Here is a 16328-nt window from a genome sequence, read left to right as displayed (position 1 = left end):
CCCAGTTCTTCACCACAGGCTGCAGGGCAATCTCTGCTCCACAACCTACAGCACCTCCTGCTCCTCCTTCTTCACTCACCTTGCTGTCTCTAGAGATTTGTCTCCCACCTTTATTCCCTCCTCTCTTCCAGTTACTATTCTGAAGTAGTTTTTGCCCCTTCATAAACATGTTTCCACAGAGGTGCTACCACCATTGCTCGCTGGCTCAGCTTTAGCCAGCAGTGGCTCTGCCTTGGAGCTGGCTGGCTACTCTTGTAGAATCACGGAACTGGTTGGCTTACGAAAGAATTTTCAGATCACCAAGTCCTGCTGTTAACCTAACAATACCAAGTCTACCACACACCCGTGTCGTCAAGCACCACATCTACACAGTTTTACACACTTCCAGAGATGGTGACTCCACCACTGCCCTGGGCAGCCTGTTCCAATGCCCCAAAACCCTTTAGGGGAAGGCATTTTCCCTAATAGCCGCACTAAACCTCCCCTGGGCCAACTTCAAGCCGCTTTCTCCAGTTCTGTCACTTCCGACAAGAGACCAACACCCTCCGCTCTACGACCTCCTTTCAGGTAGTTGCACAGAGCAAGAAGGTCTCCCCTCAGCCTCCTGTTCTCCAAACTGAATCTCCCAAGGCCCTCTGCTGCTCCCCATCCCACTTGTGCTACAGACCCTTCACCAGATTCATTGCCCTTTTCTGAACTCGCTCCAGCACCTCAAGGTCTTTCTTGTCATCAAGGGCCCAAAACTGAACCCCGCATTCTAGCTGCAGCCTCAGCAGCACCACATACAGGGGGATGGTCACTGCCCTGCTCCTGCTGGCCACACTACTGATGACACAGGCCAGAATGCTGGTGGCCTTCCTGGCCACCTGGGCACACGCTGGCTCATGTTCTGCCAGCGGCTCACCAGTAGCCCAGGTCTTTTTCCAACAGGTAGCTTTACAGCCTCTCTTTCACCAAGCTTCTAGTGTTCCACGGGCTGGTACTGATGCAAGTGCAGAACACAAAACTTGGCCTTGTTGAACCTCATACAATTGTCATTTTTGCTCAATCTAGGCTGTCCACATCCTTCTCTAGAGCATTCTTACTGTCCAGCAGATCAACATTCCTGCCCAACTTGATGTCATCTGCAAACTTACTGAGGGTGCACTCCACACCCTTGTCCAGATCATGGAGAAAGATCTTAAACAGAACTGGCCTCAGTACTGAGCCCTGGGGAACACCTCTTGTGAGTGCCCACCAACTGGATTTAACTCCAGTCACCGCAACTCTTTGCGCCCACCCATCCAGCCAGTGTTTTAGCCAGCGAAGGCTATGCCCGTCTAAGCCATGAGCAGCCACTTTCTCCAGGAGAAATGATGTCAAAGACTTTACCAAAATCTTACTCCACAGCATCCACAGCCTTGCCCTCATCCACTAAAGCAGGTCACCTTGTCATAGCAGGAGATCAGGTTGCTCGAGCAGGACCTGCCTTTCATAAACCCACGCTGACTACGTCTGATGACCTGCTGGTCCTGTACCTGCCATATGATGGCACTCGGGTTGATCTGTTCCATGACCTTACCAAGCAACAAGGTCAGACTGACACATCTGTAATTCCCCGCTTCCTCTTTTGGACCCTTCTCCTAGATAGGTGTCATATTTGCTAACTTCCAGTCAGTGAGCACCTCCTCGGCGAGTCAGGTCTGCTGATACATGATGGAGAGTGGCTTGGGGAGCACCTCCGCCAGCTCTCTCACAGCTCCTGGGGAAAACCTATCTAGCCCCATACACCTGGGTGTATCAAAGTGGTGTAGCAGCTCACCAACCATTTCCCCTTCGATTCCTGGGGCTTCGTTCTATGCCCCATCACTGTCTTCCAGCTCAGGGAGCTGGCTACACAGAGAACAACTGGTTTTACAATTAGCCACTGAGGCAAAGAGGCATTAAGGCCTTTTCCACATCCATTGTAAATGTCTTGCTCCCTGAATCCACTACAAGTTGGAGATTCTCCTTAGCTTCCTTTTCCTGCAAAAACATATACCAAAAAGGTTGTATTGTCTTTTCTGGCAGGAGCTGGATTAAGTTCTAGTTGGGCTTTAGCCCTTGTAATTTTCCCCCTGCATAAAACTCAGAACATCCTCGTGCTCCTCCTCAGTATCTTGCCTCTTCTTGCAGACGTCAAAAGCTCTCTTTTTTCTCATGAGTTCAAGCCAAACTCCTCAGTTAAGGACAGGCCAGTCTTCTTCTCTGCCAGCTTGTCTTTCGGCATATGGGGACTCTCCCTCGCACATGGGGGAATCTTCTGGTACCTTCTCACAGAAGAAAACCATGAAGCCCATATGCCAACCAAACCTTGCCACAGAAAATTAATATACACAGCTACAAGCTTACAAGCAAGAGGGCACAAAGACACCCACAGAGCACAATCAAGACCAAAGGCCAGGCCTAATGACAGGCTTAATGAGATGGCAGAGTGCAGCTGGGGCATCAAACACCATGGAAGGGGCAGTCGCTCACGCCTGTCACAGCTCCAAAGCCCAGCCCAGCCTGTCAGAGATGGCAGCAAATGGGGCCCTCTCCTCACAACGCACCCGCAAACCACACGAGTGCCATGGGATGACCTCACTGACCACACTCCACCTCTCCTACACTTTGGCCACGTCCTCTGCCCGCCCTGACACGCGCTAGGACGAGCCAGGATGCTGGTGGCTGTCCTGCTCACCTGGGCACACACCGCCTCATATTCAGCCACTGTCGACCAACATCCCCAGGACCTTTACCACCTGGCAGCTTTCCAGCCACTTTTCCACAAGCCTGTAGCGTTCACGGGGCTGTGGTGACCCAAGCGCAGGACCCGACTCTTGGCCTGGTTCAACCTCATGCAATTGCTCCCAGCCCACGGCTCCAGCCTGTCCAGGGCCTTCTGTAGAGCCTTCATAGCGCCAAGTGGGTCAACACGCCTGCCTAACTTGGTGTCATGTGCAAACGTACTGAGAGTGCACTCAATCTCCTTGTCCAGATGAAGGAGAAAGACATTAAACAGAACTGGCCCCAGTACTGAGCCCTGGGGAAACGCACTTGTGAATGGCCACCAAATGGATTTACCTCCAGTACCACAACTCTTGGGCTTCAGCCGTCCAGACACTTTTTCAGTCTTCAAAGACTACAGTCGTCCAAGACGTGAGCAGCCACTTTCTCTGGGACAAACAGTGTCAGCTTGTCGTCTACACCAGAACACTCTCTATGTAGCAGGAGTAATCTCCTTCACTAATAAAACCTTGAAACATCAACCCTGCACTCCCAGCTCATAAGCAAGACACACACCAAGACACCCAGAGAGCACAACGAGCGTGGAAGGAAAGGCTTAGCGAGATGGAAGCAAGAAGGGCAGGGATCCTCCGCCATGGAAGAGGCAATTCCTCAGGCCCAGCACAGCTCCAAAGCCCAGACCAGTCTGCCAGGGCTGTGAGGAAAAGGGACCCCCTCCACACAATGCAACCACAAACCACACGAGTGCCATGGGATGACCTCACTGACGACACCCCACCTCTCCTACGCTTTGGCCGCATCCTCTGCCTGCCCTGAAATGCGCTTTCAACACCAAGCCTTCGGCCTCTAATGCTCACACTTCAAAGCTGCCGCCACGGACAAGTGGACACGTCCTCAAGACAAGGACAAGAAATTGGAGCATTGCGCAAGGAAAACACACCCTCCTCATTCCTGGCCAGGCTGCGACATCCAACAGCTGCTGGCTGCAAAATGCCGTCATGTGCAAAGGCTGTCCCGCCCAGCCAGGACCAGCATAAAAGCCGGCCCAGCGCCTCTCTCCCTCACACACTTCTCCTGACGCCTTCTCCTCCCTCCGCGCTCAACAAGGTGAGCCTCAGCCCCCTTCCCCTCCTTCTCCTGCCCCGCCTGGCCCCTCTCTTCCAGCACGCTCTGCCCCCAGCCTCAGCAGCCCTCACGCCTCCCCACCGCCACGCTCCCCACAGCCCCACACCAGCCTCCCCACTCCCTCGCCCTCCTGCAACACCGCTCCTCGCACCCCCACGCCCCTGCGCTTGCTCAACAGCCTCTCGTCCCTTCCAGGGCCCCTCTGCACCACACACATGGCCTGCTACGACGCCTACCGCCCCTGCGGACCCACCCCGCTGGCCAACAGCTGCAACGAGCCCTGTGCCCTGCAGTGCCAGGACTCCCGCGTCGTCATCCAGCCTCCCGCCGTGCTGGTCACCCTGCCAGGACCCATCCTCACCTCCCACCCCCAGAGCACCGCCGTCGGATCCTCCTCATCGGCTGCCGTGGGCAACGAACTTGGTGCCCAGGGAGTTGCCATCAACTCCGGCGCCTTCGGCTACGGCTACGGCTTCAGAGGCCTGGGCGGCTTCGGAGGCCTGGGTGGCTTCGGAGGCCTGGGCTCCTGCGGCGGCAGAAGGGGCGGCTACATCTGCTAAGGGCTGTCACCACCACCCCTGACGCACACCACCTACCGCATCGAAGCTGCGGCATGGATTGTGGACTCACCTCTGGACCCTTCTTGGCACGGGGACCTGCTGTCCATGGCTCCTCCTCTAAAGGAGCCAGGAAGATCTTGGTGCTCTGGCAACATCTAGGTCACAGAAGCAACCTCAGCTGATGGTCGCCCTACGTGCAGCTTATACTTGTCACCTTCTACTTGGCGCTCCTGCCTTTGCACTCTTTTTTTTCCTCAATAAAGTTCTCTTGCATCCCAGCCTGACACGTCTCACTTTACTTTCTTCTCTCAAGGCTCTTCCAACCTCACCCAGCACAAAGCCAGGGCTCAGGAAGCAAACCGGATAGGGGGGGAAAAGGGCCACAAGACCTCTCCCAGGAAATATGGCACCACCTAGACCACCAAGAACACAGACCAGTATTCCGGAGCTCTTCCACAATATGACACAAGCCCATCACTGGATCAAAGAAAGACTTGGACACCAGAACACTCTCCTCAACATGCCTCTGATGAGACCTCCCAAGGCCAGCACACACTTGACTATCTTTCTTCCCCAGCGTGACTCCCCAGCTCTACCACAAGCACAATCACAGAATCATTAAGTATTTAGACTTTCCTCATGGGTGCACGGGTCCTGCCAAGGCTGTGGTCCAACACAGGCTTCCTACAGGGTCACGCCTCCTGTGGGTGCACCCACCTGCTCCAGCGTCAGGTCCTCCACGGGCTGCAGGTGCTTATCTCCTCCACTGTGGACATTTCCTCCACTGTGAACCTCCACGGGCTGCAGGGGGACAACCTGCTTCAGCCCAGTTCTTCACCACAGGCTGCAGGGCAATCTCTGCTCCACAACCTACAGCACCTCCTGCTCCTCCTTCTTCACTCACCTTGCTGTCTCTAGAGATTTGTCTCCCACCTTTATTCCCTCCTCTCTTCCAGTTACTATTCTGAAGTAGTTTTTGCCCCTTCATAAACATGTTTCCACAGAGGTGCTACCACCATTGCTCGCTGGCTCAGCTTTAGCCAGCAGTGGCTCTGCCTTGGAGCTGGCTGGCTAGTCTTGTAGAATCACGGAACTGGTTGGCTTACGAAAGAATTTTCAGATCACCAAGTCCTGCTGTTAACCTAACAATACCAAGTCTACCACTAACCCGTGTCGTCAAGCACCACATCTACACAGTTTTACACACCTCCAGAGATGGTGACTCCACCACTGCCCTGGGCAGCCTGTTCCAATGCCCCAAAACCCTTTAGGGGAAGGCATTTTCCCTAATAGCCGCACTAAACCTCCCCTGGGCCAACTTCAAGCCGCTTTCTCCAGTTCCGTCACTTCCGACAAGAGACCAACACCCTCCGCTCTACGACCTCCTTTCAGGTAGTTGCACAGAGCAAGAAGGTCTCCCCTCAGCCTCCTGTTCTCCAAACTGAATCTCCCAAGGCCCTCTGCTGCTCCCCATCCCACTTGTGCTACAGACCCTTCACCAGATTCATTGCCCTTTTCTGAACTCGCTCCAGCACCTCAAGGTCTTTCTTGTCATCAAGGGCCCAAAACTGAACCCCGCATTCTAGCTGCAGCCTCAGCAGCACCACATACAGGGGGATGGTCACTGCCCTGCTCCTGCTGGCCACACTACTGATGACACAGGCCAGAATGCTGGTGGCCTTCCTGGCCACCTGGGCACACGCTGGCTCATGTTCTGCCAGCAGCTCACCAGTAGCCCAGGTCCTTTTCCAACAGGTAGCTTTACAGCCTCTCTTTCACCAAGCTTCTAGTGTTCCACAGGCTGGTACTGATGCAAGTGCAGAACACAAAACTTGGCCTTGTTGAACCTCATACAACTGTCATTTTTGCTCGATCTAGGCTGTCCACATCCTTCTCTAGAGCATTCTTACTGTCCAGCAGATCAACATTCCTGCCCAACTTGATGTCATCTGCAAACTTACTGAGGGGGCACTCCACGCCCTTGTCCAGATCATGGAGAAAGATCTTAAACAGAACTGGCCTCAGTACTGAGCCCTGGGGAACACCTCTTGTGAGTGCCCACCAACTGGATTTAACTCCAGTCACCGCAACTCTTTGCGCCCACCCATCCAGCCAGTGTTTTAGCCAGCGAAGGCTATGCCCGTCTAAGCCATGAGCAGCCACTTTCTCCAGGAGAAATGATGTCAAAGACTTTACCAAAATCTTACTCCACAGCATCCACAGCCTTGCCCTCATCCACTAAAGCAGGTCACCTTGTCATAGCAGGAGATCAGGTTGCTCGAGCAGGACCTGCCTTTCATAAACCCACGCTGACTACGTCTGATGACCTGCTGGTCCTGTACCTGCCATATGATGGCACTCGGGTTGATCTGTTCCATGACCTTACCAAGCAACAAGGTCAGACTGACACATCTGTAATTCCCCGCTTCCTCTTTTGGACCCTTCTCCTAGATAGGTGTCATATTTGCTAACTTCCAGTCAGTGAGCACCTCCTCGGCGAGTCAGGTCTGCTGATACATGATGGAAAGTGGCTTGGGGAGCACCTCCGCCAGCTCTCTCACAACTCCTGGGGAAAACCTATCTAGCCCCATACACCTGGGTGTATCAAAGTGGTGTAGCAGCTCACCAACCATTTCCCCTTCGATTCCTGGGGCTTCGTTCTATGCCCCATCACTGTCTTCCAGCTCAGGGAGCTGGCTACACAGAGAACAACTGGTTTTACAATTAGCCACTGAGGCAAAGAAGGCATTAAGGCCTTTTCCACATCCATTGTAAATGTCTTGCTCCCTGAATCCACTACAAGTTGGAGATTCTCCTTAGCTTCCTTTTCCTGCAAAAACATATACCAAAAAGGTTGTATTGTCTTTTCTGGCAGGAGCTGGATTAAGTTCTAGTTGGGCTTTAGCCCTTGTAATTTTCCCCCTGCATAAAACTCAAAACATCCTCGTGCTCCTCCTCAGTATCTTGCCTCTTCTTGCAGACGTCAAAAGCTCTCTTTTTTCTCATGAGTTCAAGCCAAACTCCTCAGTTAAGGACAGGCCAGTCTTCCTCTCTGCCAGCTTGTCTTTCGGCATATGGGGACTCTCCCTCGCACATGGGGGAATCTTCTGGTACCTTCTCACAGAAGAAAACCATGAAGCCCATATGCCAACCAAACCTTGCCACAGAAAATTAATATACACAGCTACAAGCTTACAAGCAAGAGGGCACAAAGACACCCACAGAGCACAATCAAGACCAAAGGCCAGGCCTAATGACAGGCTTAATGAGATGGCAGAGTGCAGCTGGGGCATCAAACACCATGGAAGGGGCAGTCGCTCACGCCTGTCACAGCTCCAAAGCCCAGCCCAGCCTGTCAGAGATGGCAGCAAATGGGGCCCTCTCCTCACAACGCATCCGCAAACCACACGAGTGCCATGGGATGACCTCACTGACCACACTCCACCTCTCCTACACTTTGGCCACGTCCTCTGCCCACCCTGACACGCGCTAGGACGAGCCAGGATGCTGGTGGCTGTCCTGCTCACCTGGGCACACACCGCCTCATATTCAGCCACTGTCGACCAACATCCCCAGGTCCTTTACCACCTGGCAGCTTTCCAGCCACTCTTCCATAAACCTGTAGCGTTCACGGGGCTGTGGTGACCCAAGCACAGGACCCGACTCTTGGCCTGGTTCAACCTCATGCAATTGCTCCCAGCCCATGGCTCCAGCCTGTCCAGGGCCTTCTGTAGAGCCTTCACAGCGCCTAGTGGGTCAACACGCCTGCCTAACTTGGTGTCATGTGCAAACGTACTGAGAGTGCACTCAATCTCCTTGTCCAGATGAAGGAGAAAGACATTAAACAGAACTGGCCCCAGTACTGAGCCCTGGGGAAACGCACTTGTGAATGGCCACCAAATGGATTTACCTCCAGTACCACAACTCTTGGGCTTCAGCCGTCCAGATCCTTTTCAGTCTTCAAAGACTACAGTCGTCCAAGACGTGAGCAGCCACTTTCTCTGGGACAAACAGTGTCAGCTTGTCGTCTACACCAGAACACTCTCTATGTAGCAGGAGTAATCTCCTTCACTAATAAAACCTTGAAACATCAACCCTGCACACCCAGCTCATAAGCAAGACACACACCAAGACACCCAGAGAGCACAACGAGCGTGGAAGGAAAGGCTTAGTGAGATGGAAGCAAGAAGGGCAGGGATCCTCCGCCATGGAAGAGGCAATTCCTCATGCCCAGCACAGCTCCAAAGCCCAGACCAGTCTGCCAGGGCTGTGAGGAAAAGGGACCCCCTCCACACAATGCAACCGCAAACCACACGAGTGCCATGGGATGACCTCACTGACGACACCCCACCTCTCCTACGCTTTGGCCACATCCTCTGCCTGCCCTGAAATGCGCTTTCAACACCAAGTCTTCGGCCTCTAATGCTCACACTTCAAAGCTGCCGCCACGGACAAGTGGACACGTCCTCAAGACAAGGACAAGAAATTGGAGCATTGCGCAAGGAAAACACACCCTCCTCATTCCTGGCCAGGCTGCGACATCCAACAGCTGCTGGCTGCAAAATGCCGTCATGTGCAAAGGCTGTCCCGCCCAGCCAGGACCAGCATAAAAGCCGGCCCAGCGCCTCTCTCCCTCACACACTTCTCCTGACGCCTTCTCCTCCCTCCGCGCTCAACAAGGTGAGCCTCAGCCCCCTTCCCCTCCTTCTCCTGCCCCGCCTGGCCCCTCTCTTCCAGCACGCTCTGCCCCCAGCCTCAGCAGCCCTCACGCCTCCCCACAGCCCCACACCAGCCTCCCCACTCCCTCGCCCTCCTGCAACACCGCTCCTCGCACCCCCACGCCCCTGCACTTGCTCAACAGCCTCTCGTCCCTTCCAGGGCCCCTCCGCACCACACACATGGCCTGCTACGACGCCTACCGCCCCTGCGGACCCACCCCGCTGGCCAACAGCTGCAACGAGCCCTGTGCCCTGCAGTGCCAGGACTCCCGCGTCGTCATCCAGCCTCCCGCCGTGCTGGTCACCCTGCCAGGACCCATCCTCACCTCCCACCCCCAGAGTACCGCCGTCGGATCCTCCTCATCGGCTGCCGTGGGCAACGAACTTGGTGCCCAGGGAGTTGCCATCAACTCCGGCGCCTTCGGCTATGGCTACGGCTTCAGAGGCCTGGGCGGCTTCGGAGGCCTGGGTGGCTTCGGAGGCCTGGGCTCCTGCGGCGGCAGAAGGGGCGGCTACATCTGCTAAGGGCTGTCACCACCACCCCTGACGCACACCACCTACCGCATTGAAGCTGCGGCATGGATTGTGGAACTCACCTCTGGACCCTTCTTGGCACGGGGACCTGCTGTCCATGGCTCCTCCTCTAAAGGAGCCAGGAAGATCTTGGTGCTCTGGCAACATCTAGGTCACAGAAGCAACCTCAGCTGATGGTCGCCCTACGTGCAGCTTATACTTGTCACCTTCTACTTGGCGCTCCTGCCTTTGCACTCTTTTTTTTCCTCAATAAAGTTCTCTTGCATCCCAGCCTGACACGTCTCACTTTACTTTCTTCTCTCAAGGCTCTTCCAACCTCACCCAGCACAAAGCCAGGGCTCAGGAAGCAAACCGGATAGGGGGGGAAAGGGCCACAAGACCTCTCCCAGGAAATATGGCACCACCTAGACCACCAAGAACACAGACCAGTATTCCGCAGCTCTTCCACAATATGACACAAGCCCATCACTGGATCAAAGAAAGACTTGGACACCAGAACACTCTCCTCAACATGCCTCTGATGAGACCTCCCAAGGCCAGCACACACTTGACTACCTTTCTTCCCCAGCGTGACTCCCCAGCTCTACCACAAGCACAATCACAGAACCATTAAGTATTTAGACTTTCCTCATGGGTGCACGGGTCCTGCCAAGGCTGTGGTCCAACACAGGCTTCCTACAGGGTCACGCCTCCTGTGGGTGCACCCACCTGCTCCAGCGTCAGGTCCTCCACGGGCTGCAGGTGCTTATCTCCTCCACTGTGGACATTTCCTCCACTGTGAACCTCCACGCGCTGCAGGGGGACAACCTGCTTCAGCCCAGTTCTTCAGCACAGGCTGCAGGGCAATCTCTGCTCCACAACCTACAGCACCTCCTGCTCCTCCTTCTTCACTCACCTTGCTGTCTCTAGAGATTCGTCTCCCACCTTTATTCCCTCCTCTCTTCCAGTTACTATTCTGAAGTAGTTTTTGCCCCTTCATAAACATGTTTCCACAGAGGTGCTACCACCATTGCTCGCTGGCTCAGCTTTAGCCAGCAGTGGCTCTGCCTTGGAGCTGGCTGGCTAGTCTTGTAGAATCACGGAACTGGTTGGCTTACGAAAGAATTTTCAGATCACCAAGTCCTGCTGTTAACCTAACAATACCAAGTCTACCACACACCCGTGTCGTCAAGCACCACATCTACACAGTTTTACACACCTCCAGAGATGGTGACTCCACCACTGCCCTGGGCAGCCTGTTCCAATGCCCCAAAACCCTTTAGGGGAAGGCATTTTCCCTACTAGCCGCACTAAACCTCCCCTGGGCCAACTTCAAGCCGCTTTCTCCAGTTCTGTCACTTCCGACAAGAGACCAACACCCTCCGCTCTACGACCTCCTTTCAGGTAGTTGCACAGAGCAAGAAGGTCTCCCCTCAGCCTCCTGTTCTCCAAACTGAATCTCCCAAGGCCCTCTGCTGCTCCCCATCCCACTTGTGCTACAGACCCTTCACCAGATTCATTGCCCTTTTCTGAACTCGCTCCAGCACCTCAAGGTCTTTCTTGTCATCAAGGGCCCAAAACTGAACCCCGCATTCTAGCTGCAGCCTCAGCAGCACCACATACAGGGAGATGGTCACTGCCCTGCTCCTGCTGGCCACACTACTGATGACACAGGCCAGAATGCTGGTGGCCTTCCTGGCCACCTGGGCACACGCTGGCTCATGTTCTGCCAGCGGCTCACCAGTAGCCCAGGTCCTTTTCCAACAGGTAGCTTTACAGCCTCTCTTTCACCAAGCTTCTAGTGTTCCACGGGCTGGTACTGATGCAAGTGCAGAACACAAAACTTGGCCTTGTTGAACCTCATACAATTGTCATTTTTGCTCAATCTAGGCTGTCCACATCCTTCTCTAGAGCATTCTTACTGTCCAGCAGATCAACATTCCTGCCCAACTTGATGTCATCTGCAAACTTACTGAGGGTGCACTCCACACCCTTGTCCAGATCATGGAGAAAGATCTTAAACAGAACTGGCCTCAGTACTGAGCCCTGGGGAACAGCTCTTGTGAGTGCCCACCAACTGGATTTAACTCCAGTCACCGCAACTCTTTGCGCCCACCCATCCAGCCAGTGTTTTAGCCAGCGAAGGCTATGCCCGTCTAAGCCATGAGCAGCCACTTTCTCCAGGAGAAATGATGTCAAAGACTTTACCAAAATCTTACTCCACAGCATCCACAGCCTTGCCCTCATCCACTAAAGCAGGTCACCTTGTCATAGCAGGAGATCAGGTTGCTCGAGCAGGACCTGCCTTTCATAAACCCACGCTGACTACGTCTGATGACCTGCTGGTCCTGTACCTGCCATATGATGGCACTCGGGTTGATCTGTTCCATGACCTTACCAAGCAACAAGGTCAGACCGACACATCTGTAATTCCCCGCTTCCTCTTTTGGACCCTTCTCCTAGATAGGTGTCATATTTGCTAACTTCCAGTCAGTGAGCACCTCCTCGGCGAGTCAGGTCTGCTGATACATGATGGAAAGTGGCTTGGGGAGCACCTCCGCCAGCTCTCTCACAACTCCTGGGGAAAACCTATCTAGCCCCATACACCTGGGTGTATCAAAGTGGTGTAGCAGCTCACCAACCATTTCCCCTTCGATTCCTGGGGCTTCGTTCTATGCCCCATCACTGTCTTCCAGCTCAGGGAGCTGGCTACACAGAGAACAACTGGTTTTACAATTAGCGACTGAGGCAAAGAAGGCCTTAAGGCCTTTTCCACATCCATTGTAAATGTCTTGCTCCCTGAATCCACTACAAGTTGGAGATTCTCCTTAGCTTCCTTTTCCTGCAAAAACATATACCAAAGAGGTTGTATTGTCTTTTCTGGCAGGAGCTGGATTAAGTTCTAGTTGGGCTTTAGCCCTTGTAATTTTCCCCCTGCATAAACTCAAAACATCCTCGTGCTCCTCCTCAGTATCTTGCCTCTTCTTGCAGACGTCAAAAGCTCTCTTTTTTCTCATGAGTTCAAGCCAAACTCCTCAGTTAAGGACAGGCCAGTCTTCTTCCCTGCCAGCTTGTCTTTCGGCATATGGGGACTCTCCCTCGCACATGGGGGAATCTTCTGGTACCTTCCAACAGAAGAAAACCATGAAGCCCATATGCCAACCAAACCTTGCCACAGAAAATTAATATACACAGCTACAAGCTTACAAGCAAGAGGGCACAAAGACACCCACAGAGCACAATCAAGACCAAAGGCCAGGCCTAATGACAGGCTTAATGAGATGGCAGAGTGCAGCTGGGGCATCAAACACCATGGAAGGGGCAGTCGCTCACGCCTGTCACAGCTCCAAAGCCCAGCCCAGCCTGTCAGAGATGGCAGCAAATGGGGCCCTCTCCTCACAACGCACCCGCAAACCACACGAGTGCCATGGGATGACCTCACTGACCACACTCCACCTCTCCTACGCTTTGGCCACGTCCTCTGCCCGCCCTGACACGCGCTAGGACGAGCCAGGATGCTGGTGGCTGTCCTGCTCACCTGGGCACACACTGCCTTGTATTCAGCCACTGTCGACCAACATCCCCAGGTCCTTTACCACCTGGCAGCTTTCCAGCCACTCTTCCACAAGCCTGTAGCGTTCACGGGGCTGTGGTGACCCAAGCGCAAGACCCGACACTTGGCCTGGTTCAACCTCATGCAATTGCTCCCAGCCCATGGCTCCAGCCTGTCCAGGGCCTTCTGTAGAGCCTTCATAGCGCCAAGTGGGTCAACACGCCTGCCTAACTTGGTGTCATGTGCAAACGTACTGAGAGTGCACTCAATCTCCTTGTCCAGATGAAGGAGAAAGACATTAAACAGAACTGGCCCCAGTACTGAGCCCTGGGGAAACGCACTTGTGAGTGGCCACCAAATGGATTTACCTCCAGTACCACAACTCTTGGGGTTCAGCCGTCCAGACACTTTTTCAGTCTTCAAAGACTACAGTCGTCCAAGACATGAGCAGCCACTTTCTCTGGGAGAAACAGTGTCAGCTTGTCGTCTACACCAGAACACTCTCTATGTAGCAGGAGTAATCTCCTTCACTAATAAAACCTTGAAACATCAACCCTGCACACCCAGCTCATAAGCAAGACACACACCAAGACACCCAGAGAGCACAACGAGCGTGGAAGGAAAGGCTTAGCGAGATGGAAGCAAGAAGGGCAGGGATCCTCCGCCATGGAAGAGGCAATTCCTCAGGCCCAGCACAGCTCCAAAGCCCAGACCAGTCTGCCAGGGCTGTGAGGAAAAGGGACCCCCTCCACACAATGCAACCGCAAACCACACGAGTGCCATGGGATGACCTCACTGACGACACCCCACCTCTCCTACGCTTTGGCCGCATCCTCTGCCTGCCCTGAAATGCGCTTTCAACACCAAGTCTTCGGCCTCTAATGCTCACACTTCAAAGCTGCCGCTACGGACAAGTGGACACGTCCTCAAGACAAGGACAAGAAATTGGAGCATTGCGCAAGGAAAACACACCCTCCTCATTCCTGGCCAGGCTGTGGCATCCAACAGCTGCTGGCTGCAAAATGCCGTCATGCGCAAAGGCTGTCCCGCCCAGCCAGGACCAGCATAAAAGCCGGCCCAGCGCCTCTCTCCCTCACACACTTCTCCTGACGCCTTCTCCTCCCTCCGCGCTCAACAAGGTGAGCCTCAGCCCCCTTCCCCTCCTTCTCCTGCCCCGCCTGGCCCCTCTCTTCCAGCACGCTCTGCCCCCAGCCTCAGCAGCCCTCACGCCTCCCCACCGCCACGCTCCCCACAGCCCCACACCAGCCTCCCCACTCCCTCGCCCTCCTGCAACACCGCTCCTCGCACCCCCACGCCCCTGCGCTTGCTCAACAGCCTCTCGTCCCTTCCAGGGCCCCTCCGCACCACACACATGGCCTGCTACAACGCCTACCGCCCCTGCGGACCCACCCCGCTGGCCAACAGCTGCAACGAGCCCTGTGCCCTGCAGTGCCAGGACTCCCGCGTCGTCATCCAGCCTCCCGCCGTGCTGGTCACCCTGCCAGGACCCATCCTCACCTCCCACCCCCAGAGCACCGCCGTCGGATCCTCCTCATCGGCTGCCGTGGGCAACGAACTTGGTGCCCAGGGAGTTGCCATCAACTCCGGCGCCTTCGGCTACGGCTACGGCTTCAGAGGCCTGGGCGGCTTCGGAGGCCTGGGTGGCTTCGGAGGCCTGGGCTCCTGCGGCGGCAGAAGGGGCGGCTACATCTGCTAAGGGCTGTCACCACCACCCCTGACGCACACCACCTACCGCATCGAAGCTGCGGCATGGATTGTGGACTCACCTCTGGACCCTTCTTGGCACGGGGACCTGCTGTCCATGGCTCCTCCTCTAAAGGAGCCAGGAAGATCTTGGTGCTCTGGCAACATCTAGGTCACAGAAGCAACCTCAGCTGATGGTCGCCCTACGTGCAGCTTGTCACTTTCTTACTTGTCACTTTCTACTTGGCGCTCCTGCCTTTGCACTCTTTTTTTTCCTCATTAAAGTTCTCTTGCATCCCAGCCTGACACGTCTCACTTTACTTTCTTCTCTCAAGGCTCTTCCAACCTCACCCAGCACAAAGCCAGGGCTCAGGAAGCAAACCGGATAGGGGGGGAAAAGGGCCACAAGACCTCTCCCAGGAAATATGGCACCACCTAGACCACCAAGAACACAGACCAGTATTCCGGAGCTCTTCCACAATATGACACAAGCCCATCACTGGATCAAAGAAAGACTTGGACACCAGAACACTCTCCTCAACATGCCTCTGATGAGACCTCCCAAGGCCAGCACACACTTGACTATCTTTCTTCCCCAGCGTGACTCCCCAGCTCTACCACAAGCACAATCACAGAATCATTAAGTATTTAGACTTTCCTCATGGGTGCACGGGTCCTGCCAAGGCTGTGGTCCAACACAGGCTTCCTACAGGGTCACGCCTCCTGTGGGTGCACCCACCTGCTCCAGCGTCAGGTCCTCCACAGGCTGCAGGTGCTTATCTCCTCCACTGTGGACATTTCCTCCACTGTGAACCTCCACGGGCTGCAGGGGGACAACCTGCTTCAGCCCAGTTCTTCACCACAGGCTGCAGGGCAATCTCTGCTCCACAACCTACAGCACCTCCTGCTCCTCCTTCTTCACTCACCTTGCTGTCTCTAGAGATTTGTCTCCCACCTTTATTCCCTCCTCTCTTCCAGTTACTATTCTGAAGTAGTTTTTGCCCCTTCATAAACATGTTTCCACAGAGGTGCTACCACCATTGCTCGCTGGCTCAGCTTTAGCCAGCAGTGGCTCTGCCTTGGAGCTGGCTGGCTACTCTTGTAGAATCACGGAACTGGTTGGCTTACGAAAGAATTTTCAGATCACCAAGTCCTGCTGTTAACCTAACAATACCAAGTCTACCACACACCCGTGTCGTCAAGCACCACATCTACACAGTTTTACACACCTCCAGAGATGGTGACTCCACCACTGCCCTGGGCAGCCTGTTCCAATGCCCCAAAACCCTTTAGGGGAAGGCATTTTCCCTAATAGCCGCACTAAACCTCCCCTGGGCCAACTTCAAGCCGCTTTCTCCAGTTCTGTCACTTCCGACAAGAGACCAACACCCTCCGCTCTACGACCTC

At 54.6% G+C, this 16328-nt stretch overlaps 3 protein-coding genes across 3 annotated transcripts; all 3 read left to right on the top strand.

Moving 5' to 3' along the window:
• The first annotated feature begins 4088 nt into the window (after positions 1-4088).
• Positions 4089-4433, top strand: LOC135985055 (feather beta keratin-like). Its single transcript, XM_065627974.1, has one exon. It carries the CDS (start codon positions 4089-4091, stop codon positions 4431-4433), a length of 345 nt encoding a protein of 114 aa, XP_065484046.1.
• A 4898-nt stretch (positions 4434-9331) lies between these two features.
• LOC135985054 (feather beta keratin-like) lies at positions 9332-9676 on the top strand. The gene has a single exon (XM_065627973.1). The coding sequence runs from the start codon at positions 9332-9334 to the stop codon at positions 9674-9676; it is 345 nt and encodes a 114-aa protein (XP_065484045.1).
• A 4913-nt stretch (positions 9677-14589) lies between these two features.
• Positions 14590-14934, top strand: LOC135985053 (feather beta keratin-like). The gene has a single exon (XM_065627970.1). It carries the CDS (start codon positions 14590-14592, stop codon positions 14932-14934), a length of 345 nt encoding a protein of 114 aa, XP_065484042.1.
• The last annotated feature ends 1394 nt before the right edge of the window (positions 14935-16328 follow it).

The sequence above is a fragment of the Caloenas nicobarica genome, chromosome 2, assembly GCF_036013445.1.
Source record: "Caloenas nicobarica isolate bCalNic1 chromosome 2, bCalNic1.hap1, whole genome shotgun sequence".
Classification (NCBI taxonomy): domain Eukaryota; kingdom Metazoa; phylum Chordata; class Aves; order Columbiformes; family Columbidae; genus Caloenas; species Caloenas nicobarica.
Note: the sequence above shows the minus strand (reverse complement) of the source record. Positions and strands in the feature narration are given on the sequence as shown.

Bases quoted from the DNA above. Each gene is read 5' to 3' on its own strand.
- LOC135985053 (XM_065627970.1), top strand. From the start codon at position 14,590: ATGGCCTGCTACAACGCCTACCGCCCCTGCGGACCCACCCCGCTGGCC.
- LOC135985055 (XM_065627974.1), top strand. From the start codon at position 4,089: ATGGCCTGCTACGACGCCTACCGCCCCTGCGGACCCACCCCGCTGGCC.
- LOC135985054 (XM_065627973.1), top strand. From the start codon at position 9,332: ATGGCCTGCTACGACGCCTACCGCCCCTGCGGACCCACCCCGCTGGCC.